Below are 16,623 nucleotides of genomic sequence, written 5' to 3' on the forward strand. Positions count from 1 at the left end.
TTACCATGTCAGTTACATGAGATTGCAATGATTTCTGCTAAGGTTGGCTCAAATTTGGATGATGCAAAGCCACTGACTAAATCGTCAAAACCTCAAGTCAAAAGGGAAACCAGCAGCTACTACTTGCTGTTGCGGCACCTTCCCGCTCATTCATTGGTCTTGTATTGAATATCCTAAAATTTCCATTTCAGAAAGAAGAACTATCAGATGTAGCATTTAGACAAAAGAAAACTGTACAAAACCATATCTGACTAACAAACACATGCTTTTATTTTGCCTTCATACATTTGATAAATAGTGGACAGAGCATGGACGGGGATACGGGTGGGATGGTGCTTGGACGGGGCTGGGTGATAGCTGTATTCAACCAGTTACAGGTTGCATATTTTACACATTGCAGGCAAATAATACTAAGTCATCCAAAGCAATCAACTTCAACAGATAAAAACAGCACAGGTTTGGCAATCAGCAGATACTGTGTATGTACTCCTGATACATAACTGAAAGAGGAATTCAAGCTAAAAACTGAAGTCAAAATGCTCAAATCAAACCCAACGACTCAAAGCATTTTTATATAACATTTTTTGTTTATAACCACATTTCTACAACATGTAACCAATCATGATATACCTATCACCTTTAGCTTGTAGTTAACCTTTTAAGGTCAAGAGCATAGGCTTCCACAAGGCAACATTATGTTAAACCATGGACATGCGTACATGGATAAACTAATCATTTGTAGCTCAAGATCAAAGCTCTATGTATGGACATTTCATTGAAAGACGGGCAGAATAGACACCCCCAATATATCTAATTTTCTACATTTCTCACATCAAATTACATACCAGGTACGTTAAATACAACTGACTGAAACAGGCCTGCTGTCAGTTGGTGCATGCAAGAAAACACATAATTCATTCATCATATTCGAAAATTACATCGAGAAAGAAATAAAGAAACCGCATTAATCAACTTCAACCGAAACACTTCACTATTGTTTCCGGCATCTAATTGGATGGAATGGTTGATGTTGCAGACGGGAAATATGGTTGAAATTCGTACGAAATTTGAATCGCCCAATGGAATGTTTTTGGTGAGTAGTACTGAATTGTGTTAATTATCTAATTTTGACAAGCATCGGTAGGTACACCTAACAAGCATAACATTATGATCGATGATGTAAAACAAACATTCAATACATACCTGACTACCTAATATCTCAAAATGTAGTTTGTGTGTTTCAAAGAAAAGATTACAGTATTTTGACTCCAAACAAAGTAGTTTCATTGAAAATGAACTAGAAATTATTTTGAGAGTATTTTGATATTTTTTAGAGTATTTGGGCTCTCAAAAAGAGTATAGACTACTCTTAACTTGTAGTCGTAGTCAGGTTTGTTCAATGCAAAAAATAACCTCTATATCACTTGCATTTTAGAACAGGATAAGCTGTCAACCCTGGGTTGAAATTGCATACAATTCTAGGTATTATGAATGCCTTATGCGATTAAGATCATTAAACTGCCAAATACTAGTTGCACAACAAACGTGTTAAAAATTTGATTAATGCCACGCTTAAGATAACTTAAAGCCAAATGCATGTTTGGCAACTTAGGGGCAATAAATCAAAACATACTGATTATTAATTACCTGGGATACATAATACTTTTGACAAATAATTCCATAAATGCTAAAATTCTTTGGAAGATTTTGACGTAAATTTTCTATTTTGCATCATATAACGTAGTCACGACATGTAAGTGTTAAGAGAATACCAGTAGGTACCGTAGTATGCTAATACTATTCATTATTGTCGGAAAATAATCATTACAAAGCTCTTATTTCATTGAAAATTGCACACAGTCACTAGACAGATTATCAGAACAACCGCCTCTAATCTTAAGAAAATTAGTTGCAGTATACAGCGACTCAAACATGCATGTTTGGCACATTTTTGACAAGACATCAGGCCACAACCGAGATAAACGCTACTGGCTAACGTCATTTCTGTGTGTTTAGGATTGGAAGCAAAATTCATAAACACTAATCCCTCCTTGTACAGAAGAAGTACGAGCCATATGAAACAACCAAAATCATTTGAGCCAATGAAGCATAAAAGCATGAATTCACATGCTTAAAGCAAGTTGATATTACATTTGTTTTCTTAATCGAAATAAGTTCAACTGATAGTATCCCTAGTAAGACCAGTCAATAATCAAATAAAATTTGTGACAGACTAGATATCATTTACGTGACAAAATGTTTAAGTGGATGTAGATTCAGTGAATGTTTGTGACTCCATGATGAATAAGGCCGCCGCCGCTGCTGCTGCTCTTTTTCAGCCTTAAAGCAATAAACATATTTTATGTTAGCACAAAACCTAAACCGTTCACAATAGAACATACATATTGTGTATATGAACATATCTGGTAAATGAGCACAATATCTTATGCGTAGGTCCCTCTCAGAAATGAACCAATTGCTTTAGTTATAAATATCAGGTAGCATTGAGCTTACGCGTAGAAAATAAGCTACCAGTATACTCAAAGTTTATTTACAAGAATACGAAATACAATTTTGTAAATATATTCCACTCCGAATATCATAGCCCGACACATCTTGAGAGTCCAGTTTTTCAATGGTCAAAAGTGACGAGAAAACATTTAATCTTTGATGAATTAAGCCAACAGTTAATCATTGTGAAAAGGTAAATGTGACGATGGATGGTACATCGATAACACTGTCCGAGTCATTCGTTGTAAACACTGCTGAAATTTCAAGAACTACAAGACTTGACGAAATTTATAGCCCCGGTTGGCAGACAACTTTCAGAACTAATAGGTAAAGTACATCACTACAATTTATGTTCTGTTTTCAGCGTTTCAGATGTTCGAAGCACTACAAATGCACGTCTGCCGATGTATCTTTCTCATATTCCGGTATGCCTTTATAAAAGTCCTTCCGTCGGAATATCCACGAAAGTCTCTTGAGCGATCGTGTGCTCTTCGTGCTGACCAAACTACCAGTCGGCGTCGCCATCGGCAACCGAACCGGCGATCGGTGCAATGTCTCGATTTCCTGGCTACGTTGTTCCAGATAGTTTTCCAAAGGCGTCACTAATTTTAAAACGAGCAGCTCTCCACAATCTTTGATCATCGCCACAACCTCTTCGTGCGAACTCCATTTCGTATCTGTATCCCCAATGGCAACTATGAAATCTCCAACCCTCATTGAAGCTTTCTGTAAATGAGACATGAAAGGCTTTGCAAAATGTATCAAAAGTGAACGAAATTTTTCAGAAATTTTCATCAACAGAGTAGCCAACCAGTAGGCATTTTTACACAGTAACTTTAACCCTAAAGCCTAACTCGATTATCGGATTGTTAAGGAATTGGGACCAGTCACAGATTTTTCAGTCGGATTTTTCAATCTTTGTGATGTGAATGTACTTAAGATCATTAAGCCTGTTCCCGGACTGAAGCCACAATCGTAAGGATCGGACATGTTCTATTTCTTACGATCAAAATTCATGATACAAATTTGCAACTTTTCTTTTCTCATACATCATATATCAGGCCCACACTTACCTGCGCTATACTTCCTGTCTCGACCTCCGCTACGATAGCCGGCGCTCCGCCTCTCACGCTGAAACCATAATCCTGGGTATCCTGGGATTCTTGCGGTTTCATCAGGGAAATCATTCGCGGTGCCGACCAGTTCTGATTGGCATTGAAAATACTCACAGGACCCTGAAAATCGCAGATACAATAAGCAACCCGAGAGAAATGAGGCAAATTAAATGCTGACGATTAAAAATAATATACGTACCAGGTCACGAAACAAATCTTGCACTTTATACTTCACTAGATCTATGCTTATTGGCTCTATTTTTTGTTGTGATTTTCCTGTAGGCAATAAAATGTAAATGTATATACCGGTAATAATTATAGCAAAAATATACACACTGCTACCATTACAGCTATAGAATACTCAACTACCTTGTATAGCGGGAACCTTGAGCAAATCAGAGAAGTCGTCCTCTTCTTCTAATTCAGAAAATTTGCTTAGAGATCTGAAGATAGAAATTAGGTAGGATTGGTCTCCCATAGGGTAAAATCAAGCACAGATTATCATCTATCGGCTACCGGCCAGCTCCTATTGTGACACCAACAGCTAATTGAAACAGGGAAAATGTAGGGAAAAGTGATCAGAGAACTGTGGACCAAGAAACTCCTTGGCATGATTAGGAATATGGGATATTGACAAATTGAAGTTCTGGAATTTCTCGTTTGATGGCGCTAGTCAGAACTGGGAAATAGAACCTTTAACTGATAATTGATAACCGTTCGTTTCTCTAGGATATCTAGGAGATTAAAGCTATTTGATTGGTCTAAAATAACACTTACCTATCGTGAGCGTATCGAAGCACCTCTTGGAATGTATCGATTTTACGAAGCTGTTTACACAGGCCGTGTATTCGCAGCGCGTCTTCATGCTGCACGAGCGCCTCGCTGAGGTGGCCTTTGCCTGAAACGAGGTGCGTGATGGGATCTGAAAGAATCCGCATCGGTCGTCGGGAAAAAGAAGAGAGAGAGAGAGACAAGCGGTTAGTTAAAAAACATGCAGCAAACGCGGTATTGCAAGCGATAAAAGCATGGGTCGATCATAGCTTCCGATACAGGATTCTATGCTATGAATTAATTCCATTATAAACCATTAATGGCATATAGACCCCCGAGATAATATGGTAAATGCAGATAAGAACTTCAAATCAAATATACCTATGTCACTATTGAGGCTATTGCAAGACGACTCAAATAAATATCTGCGGCATTTTAACATGCAACGTTCTATGTTGGAGAGTGTATAATATATTGCAACATTAAATACAGATGAAGTTTATGATTCTCAATATTACAGCATAAATTTGATTACCCAACTATAGGTAGATTGGGAATAATAGATCGATATTGTTATTCAATAGTGCACACAAGCATTCTGTAGATATTTGATGCAAAATCACATGGATTGTAATGTATATTTAATTTAATAATCCTCTTGATTGAAAGAACTTCATGCATTGCAAATTCACTCGAGCATTCTAATGCCATATAGAATATTTCATGCTTCTTGCATCGAAAATATTTCAGTATATAACTTTAGAATTTGTATCAAAACTTTTCCATTATTTAATTCAACTTCGGTATTCAATCATACCTAATGCAGTTTTGTCCTCTTCAAACAGTTGCTTACTAGGATCCACCTGCCTGTAAAAAAATCCACGAATCAACACAAGCAGATGGATAAAATCTCCGTAGTTTTTTAAACGAGCTGATATATGCTGCATCAATTCCTACACAAAATGCGTTTTAAGTTTAGGTTTGTAACGTAAGTAATTCTTACTTATGTGAATCAGTGGTAGAATTGACATAAAGGCTATGTGATGCCTTTCTTAGTTCATCTTCGTCATCAGAATCTACAAAATAACATGAAATGTTCATCGATACTATACACCATTCGTGTACATAAAGAGTAAATCGAAGAGAAGGGAAAATCCAAATATAATACAAACCCTTTTTTTGAAGAATACCAATCGCTGTATAGTAATGCGACAACGCTCCGTAATGAAGAGCCTTGACATGAACCATCGAAATCCAAGAAAAAGGCAGATATTCCTTCAATCTCGACTCGCTCATCAGTTCATATGTGTAATGGTACGCATGTGAAACCTGATAAAAAACGATCGGGTGTGAAATTAATTGACAAAGGAGACCAGAATCGCACACACACACACCGATAAGTACGATCGAGTACTTACAGCTGCGGCCTCTTGAGCAACTTCGATTGAGTTTCTGACACCGGGCTGTACACCACCCAACATACGTTTCTCATATACGCACTCTTGAGCCTGCGCCTAGAAAAATGGATCATAATTTCATAAAATAAACCCGATCTAGGGATAACCACTTCTAGATTTTGATGGGATCCTTACACGGTTGAACCTCTTTAAGACGAAACCTGTTTATCACAATGATGTTCCAGCATGTCCCAGCTGAGATAATCATATCAGTCAAGATTTGGATAATACGAAACCCGTTTAATACAACAATTTCAATTTTGCCCACATGATTTGTATTAACGCGGTTCCACTCTATGAGGGCCTCCAGAGTGACCTATCCAATAAAAACTCATACAATGTTCCCCGCAGAAGCCTGGTAATACCAATCCCTTTCTTGATCTGCCCCACTATTCCTGGATACTAAACCAATCCAAAAAATTGTTGCAATGAATAAATATTTTGAAAATCTACTGTTATTTTAACGCTCAAATGTGTTCAATCACTCAGGCGCACGACACAGTAACACAGTTAATATAACGCACAGTACTGTGTTAACACCCATCTGCTGGCAACTTCAGGAATCTACTTGGAATTTGAGGCACTAAATTACGGTGATATTAAACCCCGAAAATTCATCAAAAATACTATTTGACTTACTAGCATCAACTGAATCAACATCTCTAATGTTTTCGACTGCATATCCATACTCGGCGCGTGACTGAAATTCTCGCGTAAATACTTCATGACGCCAGCAGCTCTCTCGAAGTTGACGATCGCCGCGTTCAAGCCATCGGTTTTCAAGCGATCTTGTTTCGAGGCAATTTGCGAGTAGAGCGCGCCGATGTTGAAGAGTACGCTACCTTTCTCGAAGCCAACCGAACGCTGCGAGCTGGGTACTCCCGTTAAACTATCATACCTAAAACAATTCAATAATCAGCTCGTTTTTATCAAAGCACATCTGATAATACTAGTACATTGTAATAAAAAAGGGTATCAAAACATATTGAGTAAAGCTATTAAGTGACCCTTGCTTAACTCCACATATCTTCATTTATCTATTACCTGAAAACAAAAATTAAACAGTCTACCAAGGATTGATCTTAAAGCAGGGATAACCCTGTTATTTATTCAATTGGTAGATTTCGTTTGATTAGTTTTGATTTGTTATCCCTCACAGACCCACCACACCTGCCCGGAACGAAACAGGGGGTTCGATACAATCATCACACAGTGATAACAATAGATAGTCAACTATATTAGCAAACAGCAATTAAAATATCTTGAATTCCAAGTCCATGAGCATCGAGTGCTAAAGCAAGATAGGCAAGCCTATATGAAAGCTTACATACATTTTTCTCATTGATTTATCGGGAGCAATCTCTATTGTGAAGTACTGCTTCACGTCGATAACAACTAGAGTTAAACGGGTTATTATTAAAAGCCAATCTTATATTGCTTCCGCCGATAGAACAGTTTACTTAAGACGATTGTTCGTGACTGAAAATTCATCGGAAAAAATGTTGACACAGTTGTCGAAGAAGGTAAATAAACCAATAATGACAACCACACGAGGATATCAGCGACAAAGTTCAATTCTCATGGTTAAGTGCCTTCATCATTTCGTGGTTTAGTTCCATTCAGTTTAAATCAACATTTACGCATTTTTGTCAAACTAACAACTGGAATCCGCATTCAATTTTGTTCGGAAAGCGTTATCAAGACAAGTAGGGCTCCTTAGAGAAAATGTTAGCATTGATAAGCACCCGGGGACAAAATCCCCTTAACAATGATCAAGAAATTACACCTAGTAAATGGACACATTGGTGGGGCTTCTATTTAGTCATCATCTGGGACAAAGTCATTACATACCATTGGAAGAATATTCCGTGACTTCGATTTTGCGTGAAAAATCGTTTGTCGATGAAGTAAAGATGGTTGTAGTATTCGAACAGTAACTGTATGCCGGATTCATTTCTCTGCGGCGTGCGCATTGCCTAAAAACGAATGACAAGATTAAAATCCCCGATGCGAGGACATGTGCAGCAAAGTCGAAAAATGGTCAACGATAATCATTCAGTTGGTAGAAAGAACAATCACAGGGAACTTTTTCCCAGGCTTTGAAAAGCTATGGAAATTTTGTTGTTTCTTTCACTATGACTATGGAAAAGGTATAGTATGGAAATTTCAAAAAAAAGAATTTTCTTTCTATTTTTTATGCCTCAATGTCTTACTACACATATGATTACAAACTTGATAACAATACACTTGGATTTTCTCATCGATGGCACTTCTTAACTTTGAATGGGCCTGCATTGCCTGTTCTTGAGGATATGGAACTTAGGGGTATGGAAAATCTATAATTCGGGTAGGCCTATGGAAAATGAAACTGGGAAACCTGTAAGAACCCTGCTGAATTAGAATAATGTACCATGCGCAGATCTCTGAATTCACGAAGCGCGTCTTCATAATTCTCGCTGTCTTCGCTATAATGTTCCAATATGAAGTCCTAAAATGACAAGAGAAATAAGATTAAATCGAAGCAGAAATTGTTTTATACGTTGAGATATCATCAGGTAGAAGTATTGCTCGCTATGAGTCTCCGCTCAAAGTTTTGCTTCAGAAAACAGGTACCTGCCTGGAAACGGGGCTTTGGGGTAGCTTTGTGCCCTTTAAAAAGTCATTGTAAATAAATTTGGGGTCAATATTTTTCGAAATTTAATCATAATTTTCATTTTTCTTTTTTTTGAAAATAAAAAGTAGGCCTAATCCATTCTAAAGTGTCAGGTACTACTCAGGTTTAATGTCATTAAATTCATAAATGGAGACGTAGTTTAAGTTAAGGTTATATCGAAAAAATAATATTTAAGATCTGTCCCTTTTCAATAGGACACTGCCCCTTTTCACGGTGAAAAAATGCCCTTTTTCTTGAAATAGAACTGCCCCTCAAAAAAGCACAGCACGGGCAGGGAAAATGTTATATTTCAGAAAGTCCAATCATTAATCCGGGGGTTTTATTTTTTAATGAGGGTTTTTTCTGTGAGACTTCGTAAAAATCAATCATAACTAAATAAAAATAACCATATAAATCACCAGAGAACAAAAAGGTTTAACGATTCATATATTCGAAATAAAATTGACTCGTCGCATATTTTTCCGAGGAAATTGCGCGCCGGATAAAACAGTGCACTTTTTCTATCAAATTAAACGTCAAGTCAACTGCGCACATGGCGTAAGGTGATAAATAATATGACGCACAGGTGCTCGAAAATATATATATTCATATACAATCACATTCGCACATGCTTTGTCTATTACATCAAGCCCTGGGAGATAAATGAAGCATTCCCATGTACGATAGAGACAGCTCTTATTTCAAGTAACAAAAATTTCCTCTCCAACGGAAAAATTGTATACAATATATGTACGTGCTGTATTGCTAATTATGCTCTTAATAAAGGGCTATTCAAACTGAGGGATCATCACTATTACTATCAATAAACAAGGAGTACATACTTATAGCTCTATAGCATTTGTTTTTGTATACGGTATGTCATCAGGAGGAATAAACTTCATTATACATGTACATCCAACCTATGAGCAATCATCTCAGCTCATAGGTCCGACCCAGCCACCTCAACTCCAATACCACATAAAAGACCAATGGTCTAGTAATTCACATGACCATGTTCAAGTGACCATTAACGGGTATAGATCGATATTTGCATTGCCTTGCAAGCCTTCAAAAGGCGCAATCGAAATCAAACCACAACTAAAATACGGTTGCAAAGCAGCGATAACAGGTTTTCTGCCTTGCTTACTATGAAGTAAACAAAACTGATACTGAATTGAGTTTTTAAGGTTTATACCACCTAGTGGAAATAATATGAACTAACTATATAGAGCGTTGTAAGTCATTCAATATCCGGTGTGCATGTATCAATTTTCATCAAAATCCCTTTATCTGGTGATTAACTACTTACCTGATAGGCCTAGATAAAATTGTAATTTTTCATGCCTGGTAGACTGATATAAATCTCAGTATTCAGAGTTCATTAGCAAAACACACAGTTGATGACTTAACAATTCATTCAATCTGACATTTACTAAATCGTCAATTAATAGTTATTGATTATTAATGATTATTAAGTCATCAACTATGGGTTTTGCCCATAAGCAATTTTCTAATGTTTTTTGTAGGTGGCATTACTGGAGAATCTTGAGTTACCCTGTCAACAAAACACCATTACAAGCGTAAGGGCTTCCAAACACAAAAGCAAACTCTATACTTTATGGTAATGAGCTGAGAGAATAAATCTTGTAAAAAAGCTGGAGGTACCCATATTTGACCTCCTACAGCCAGAACAGAATATTGTAAAAATGCACGCAATAAAGTTCGGATCATAGGAAACAACTTTAGCGCTCAGGCCATGCTCAAAGATCTAACAGAGAACGTTTTCTAGCTAACTTCTTATACTTAGCGCTTAAACTGAATTTTGAAAGTTCAATGCCTCTTTGCTCTTAGAGCATAAACTAAGATGCTAATCATGATAACTGAGTAACATAGGTAGACTAAATGTAGGTAATCTATAGTGGTAAATTAAGTATGTATATTTAAGAAAGAAATATACTTTCATTAGATAGAGTGTTAATTTGTATGTTACTGCAAATACATGGAAAGGAGGAAAAACTTAACAATAACCATATATATACCGAAACAAGTGAAATATTGTTTGCATAATTTTCATAGATCTTTACCTTGGATGAATTTGGATTCATACAGAACTTTCAGATAATAAATTGACATTACATTACACCTCCGTTCAAAAAATCAAATCCAAGGACCTTATCAATAAAAAGCGTGCCATCCATTTACTAATAACATTATTGTCTATAGGCAAATGTATTGAAAGAGTGACCTCATCTCTACAGGTTTGCTAATACAATTGATCAGCAAAGTTAAAACCTTTTTCGTTCAGAGAAAGCTTCAGTTGCGTGCCAACATCAGCGTATAGTGACAAATTGAATTATCAACCTGGCCGGGAGCACCTTTTTAGGAATGAACATCGCGTATGAAGGTGGTCAGGAAATCCGAAGGAACTTATCAGAGGCAGGTGATGGGTAGTGCGCCATCACACACTCAGGTTCGATTAGCTTCCTTCAGCGGTCTGGGCTTTAATAAAAGGACTAATACAGACAGAATCCGATAGATAAAAATACAGAAGCCACGAATACGATTTATTTCAGAATTCTTCTTCGAAATCAATCCCCACTCGTTCTACAATAATTTGGCAAATTTTGATATACAGCTCGGTAAAAAATGGATTTCATCACCAACATCAAACACATGCGCGAATGGCCTCAAAGCCAAGTAACAATAATGTCTCATCAATTTTCAAATAGTTTCCTGTGATACACCCAAAACACACTGACATTTCAATCGGTGAGTTATAGATTGATAAACAACGAATATGTATCAAAATTCTCACGCGAAAAACAACACAAAAATTCCAATAATCACCTGAAAGGGAAACTCCCAACGTGAGTATTTTCAACCCATTTTTTTAAAAGTTCCTATTCATGGATTTATAAGTAAGCGGATACGAAGATAATGAGGGGAGCAACCAGGGGCGGATCTAGAAAATTTGAAATGGGTGGGAGGGGGCACTTGCATAGTGGCTTATTAGCTGAAAACAGTTTCCCCGGAAAATTTTGAAAAATTGATGGTATAAGATCCTTTCCTGCATCTAAAATCATAATTTCAAAAAATGAATTCTAAAATCATTCCTGCGATACTTTCCTCATGTTTGCTGACAATACTCGAGAAAGATGGAATGTGTGCACCCCTTTAAATCCGCCACTACATACTCAATTCTTTATTTGAACAGGCCTATCAAATACAGCTATGCTTCGATAATAATGTAGGCTATAAAACAGGTAAGTTCTAGCTGGGGTTTTCTTGAAATAGAAGTACTGACTTTCTGATCATACTTAGTTCCATTGATTCAGTTCACTTCCTACTTCTGACATATGACGTATTAAAAACAACATTACAACTATCTGAGACCAAAAATGCTTTGAATATAGGCCTATTCATATTTTCCTAGTCTTACGCCTCATAAACGTTAAGCGCTTGGGTAGTAGGCACCAAAAATGAAAATCTGGAAGTATCTGGTATTTATGAGCGCGTCTTTATCACGCAAAGATAATCACTTTTTTACCACCGGGTTTTTATTGTAGCATATACGCAATTTTACGCTGGAACTATCTCGAAGCCGCCGGAATAGGTCGAAGGTTCTTTTCACAACTGAAAAATGTTATCAGTCGCACACGTGGTGGTGTTGTTGCAATACAACTGATCGACCGACGTACTACACAACAGTCGAGTCTGATTCTTTCCGCCATCGATAAATCAATAGGAGAAAATCGTATCGATCTCGTCCGGAGAATTGACGTGTTCTCATTTTGCCGCATAAAAGAGGAGTGTTAAAGATTAAAACGTCACAGCGAATCTCCGATGAGGAACTAATAAAAAATTATTACCAGATAGAAGACAAACAGGCCCGTAAAGAGTGTGGTTGTTTTGATGTAGAGTACAGAACTTTTTGAAACAGCTCTCTAGGGAAAAAGTGAAATGAATGCCATGAATTTCTTTGATCTACAGCGCATTTCTCTTAAAATATGCAACAAGTTCCTTACAATTAAACGTCCCGCCTCAACTGTCTTTGTTCGTATCAACCGCTTCTACTAGAATTACTAAACGTAACAGGTCTGTGGAGCATCAATTTTTCATATCGTGCGAAATTAATCGGGGGCCGATTCATTATTGATGCAGCTATTGAGCAACATCTAATCAAAGATATACCATATACGGAATATTAACTACACATATCGCTATATGAAAACCGGAGTTGAACTCTGCGTACGAGGAAGATTAGTCCTATACCCCCTATGTGACCCGGCCACGCTATGAAGCTCACCGAACTACTTGACCGTCACACTAACATACAGACATGAACACACGTGTGTATGTCATGTAACAGAAGTGTACTAAAATATGTGTCTGCCGAGAACACTATCGAGATAAATTACACAGATTGCGCACCCGATTAAATCATAGTCAATCTAATCAGATATCTCGCAAATTTTCTATATAACGTCCCAATATTTAAAATAATATGCTCTAGCATCAAGTTAGGCATCAATGTGTAATTTGACTCTAACAAACAAGTTCAAGGCCTGTGACATTGTTATTTGTACACTGGGATGGGCTGAAAAAATATTGCGTTAGTCTCAGTCTTTTGAACATACGAAGATTGTCAGTAGAAATCTAAACAAACAGTGAAGGTTAACACTTTTATGAGGGTACACGTACTTATCAATTTGACAAACAATTGCTGATCCATAGACAAACCAAGTGAAAGGCTAAAATGGCTACGAGCATAATCCGTATTGAAAAAATCGTACTAACCTTGAACTGAGTAGACACCTCAACGTCCTTGGTCTCTTTCAGCCCTAATGGTATCATCGGTACAGACTGGGCCGTCCTGAAATGTATTCATCTTTATTCACAAGACAATCTTTGACAGGATAACGGCCTCCGTCGCCGACATGAATACTGATTACTTACTCTCCATTTTGGTAAATTTCCACTGAACTGTTCAATTCAGCTAGCTCCTCCTTGAGAAGTTGTAAGTTTGAGTTGGTGAAAGTTAACTCAAGTGATATTGTGTCGCGAAGTTTTTTGCTTTCAGTGGCCCTAAAAATTAGTGTAGTGATTTTTACTTTTCAAAGTAATTAACAAAAATTTATAAAATCAAACATATACTAAAATTAGAAATGCAAATACCCGGTAGATGAAACACCCGTGGCCTCTAAGTAGGTCTTGGAAAGAGTTTAAAAACCCTGGGCCCGGTCTCATAGATTGAATACCAAAGTTACCCCTTGGGGTAAATCCTCAATGTGGGTGACAACAACCATATAGTAACAGAAACCATGGTTTATATTCGACAAAATGACAGGGAGTGAACCGCAACCAAACAGCATTTCAGAGACCGATGAGAAAATTATCGAGCTGTCCCAGGGATTAGTTTGTTTTCACATCTTTGAAACCCAGCTCTGGTAGAAAACAGACAGGTCCAGTCATTAATAGATTTCATATCTTCCTAATTCCTCATCTAATACCAGGTCATTACGTAAGGCTAATCGGAGGTTTAAAATTGAATAAGAATCTATGAAGTAAACAATCGACGATTTTCCCTGAAGTACAGGTTTTTCTGCGCAGTTGGCCTTTATTTAAAGAATCAATTCATAATCGACGCAAATGTCAACAATGTTAATGATGAGCACCATATGTTTGTGTGTGAGTGTGCACGTATTTGTATGCGCAACAAAATTCAATAAAACAACGCCCACCATATCTATTTCATTATTTCTAGATGGCGAAATATTATCATTTATGAATTTGATATGCCGAGTAAGAACATTAGATCATAAATCCATACCAGTACATAGGCCGTAATGGATATATATATATATATATATATATATATATATATATATATATATATATATATATATATATATATATATATTCATATATTAAAGAGAGGAATAAGTCCACCACACCTATCTTCATGAGTTACTTAAAAGTCAATATAACAAATCTTCTTATAAGCCCTAACAAAATCCCTGTTACGCATATAATAAAATGCTTGTCAGTCTTAAATGAAGGATTCTACATTAAATTTCAATTGGGTATTACCATTAATATTTGCAAGGAGGACACTTTTTTAACTGCACCTCCTTCCCTTATGGCCCTGTCCAGAAATAGCCTAGACAAAATATTTGCACCATTGCTGATAAGTCTAATTAAAAAAACTGAATCAGATGAACCCCTACTATGAATTGTGCTCAAATTGGATGAATAAATCATTTCCATAGCAAACCCATATCTAGAGCCATTATAAATGATGTAGGCAAGGAATTCTTCTATTGTTTACAAAGACTGCAGTCCACAAAGAACTATATCACGCCTACAAGAATTCATGTCAACAGCCACTTTAACTCAAGAGCGCTGGTATTTTTTTGCTTTTTAAGGACATATAAGCCTAGGGTAAAACTTGATTTCGTGTAGATCATCTAAGAAAGACGTAATGTTGTGATATTTTTACGCAATCGAATTCAAAGAACTACATGACAGCAATCTCAAGTCATTCTAAATTCTGAATCACTGTTAATGAGGAAAAAGCATGTAAAACTATTGTCTTGTGTCACTAGAAATTTATTCCAAGAACAGTCATAACTTAGTCGTTCATCAGTCACAGATAGCCTAAATGTCTAGTTACCCAGACATGCTATCGCTTAATCAAATTATCTAAAACTTGATTAAAAAGATTTGTCAAATGCTCATTACATGCATACTTCAAGCCGGTTTAGTCATCAATCTTAGAAGCATCAAGTCTTTCAATTCAGCTTAGTGTCTTGAATGAATAATTTACTAAGCTGTTAAAATCTCAAATAAACTTTCACTTGTGAAAATCTGTTGAAAGCTGTTAGGCTATACCACCCAGGGGTGGATTTAGGCAAGGTTGGTATTGGGGTCCTGACCCCTGCCTGAGCTTGCCCTTTTCATCAGGCAAAGATCATTAAAATGATGCAAATTAACATTCATCCTTTCGGAAATTGTATATATATTGCTTAAAAAATATCGAACACCAAAAGGAGGTACCCCGATAGTAGTAAGCCTATATGACATGGCTGTTTTAATCTAAAAACCTTTTCTTTACTTCTGGGCCCTGGCCACCCTTCCCAACATACAGAGGACTAGCTCTTACTTGAATAGGTTCTCAGCACCTGCTCTCATACGCAATTCTCTGTTGATTTGGTCATTCAGTTTTGACCTCTGTTTCTGAAGACGTCCGCGAGCAGTTGCCAGAATTGGATCCGAGCCCTGAAAATAGCGCAATCAAAGCAAGCGAAATCAGACTGGAATTTGCCAAAAATTATGAACCCCTTCATTAAACTGGACAGTGGTTTAGTTACAAGATTGGATATTTTTCAATAAAAGCTATTGTAATAATAAAGCAATTAGGGCAATGTAGCCAATATTCTTAGTTAGAACGCTAATAAAAGGCAAATCTTTTTTAGGCCAATCATTTATTCGTAGTTCAACCTATAATAATTCAAAGGCTAGGCCTATTATAGCTTGCCTTTAAGGACTTTATTACAACAATATCCCAGCAAAAGCTAGCCACAAAAGATTTCCAGCGGGGAGTCCATAAATGGTTAAGCTTTAACGGTAACAGCTGTTAAACTATGTAAACATTCAACAACCTGACGTATGTTCAATAAAGTTTCATTGATTTTAGTATCATTCTCAAAATCTCGTACCTTTCTCCTCATTTCCGACTGCAATAACGTTAATTCTTTAGTCCTCGGAAGAGTCGTCATCTCGATTAATCCCACGAAAATGCGTTAGTATCGAAAAAGAGTTCCCGCAACACGAATCACGACATTATTCCATAGTTTTAGGCGTGTTCGTCTACCCACCACACGTCGATGACTCGACTGACAGTTATAGCAGTGTTGACATCGATCGTTTCGGGGACGATTTCACAAAATAAATTTTCGCGAAACCTAGGCCTACTGATCAGTACAGTGATGTAAATTCCAACGCGGAAAATTTGTTTACTACAATGGTATGATGCAACAGAACAATTTTGGTGATGAAAGATTTTGTAACAATGACGCATTTCAATACGACTGAATTAAAGCGCCCTTCCAAGTTT

At 36.8% G+C, this 16,623-nt stretch overlaps 1 protein-coding gene across 3 annotated transcripts; it reads right to left on the reverse strand.

The window, feature by feature from the left end:
- Nucleotides 1-253: 253 nt before the first annotated feature.
- LOC141902704 (rhophilin-2-B-like) lies at nt 254-16,405 on the reverse strand. 3 transcript variants are annotated; one of them, XR_012618926.1, is made up of 17 exons: nt 16,226-16,405; nt 15,670-15,785; nt 13,464-13,592; nt 13,305-13,380; nt 8,265-8,342; nt 7,706-7,830; nt 6,494-6,752; nt 5,816-5,911; nt 5,570-5,726; nt 5,401-5,473; nt 5,215-5,264; nt 4,404-4,548; nt 3,996-4,069; nt 3,826-3,902; nt 3,585-3,746; nt 2,533-3,237; nt 254-2,340 (listed from the first exon to the last, which is right to left on the reverse strand). XR_012618926.1 is itself a non-coding variant. In XM_074790547.1 (16 exons), exons 1-16 carry the CDS (start codon nt 16,283-16,285, stop codon nt 2,896-2,898), a joined length of 1,995 nt encoding a protein of 664 aa, XP_074646648.1. In that variant the 5' UTR covers nt 16,286-16,405; the 3' UTR covers nt 254-2,895. The 3 variants fall into 3 exon arrangements, 2 of the variants coding, with proteins under 2 accessions (XP_074646648.1, XP_074646647.1); XM_074790547.1 differs by having other exon boundaries at nt 254-3,237; nt 4,404-4,524; XM_074790546.1 differs by having other exon boundaries at nt 254-3,237.
- Nucleotides 16,406-16,623: the final 218 nt, after the last annotated feature.

Source organism: Tubulanus polymorphus, chromosome 3 (genome assembly GCF_964204645.1).
Source record: "Tubulanus polymorphus chromosome 3, tnTubPoly1.2, whole genome shotgun sequence".
Classification (NCBI taxonomy): Eukaryota; Metazoa; Nemertea; class Palaeonemertea; order Tubulaniformes; family Tubulanidae; genus Tubulanus; species Tubulanus polymorphus.

Excerpts from the sequence above, each read along its gene's own strand:
- LOC141902704 (XM_074790546.1), bottom strand. The coding sequence starts at position 16,285 with ATGACGACTCTTCCGAGGACTAAAGAATTAACGTTATTGCAGTCGGAA. Across the intron at positions 15,786-16,225 it reads AGTCGGAAATGAGGAGAAAG|GGCTCGGATCCAATTCTGGC; the intron begins GTACGAGATTTT and ends CGCTATTTTCAG. Across the intron at positions 6,753-7,705 it reads CACGGAATATTCTTCCAATG|GTATGATAGTTTAACGGGAG; the intron begins GTATGTAATGAC and ends GAATTGTTTTAG.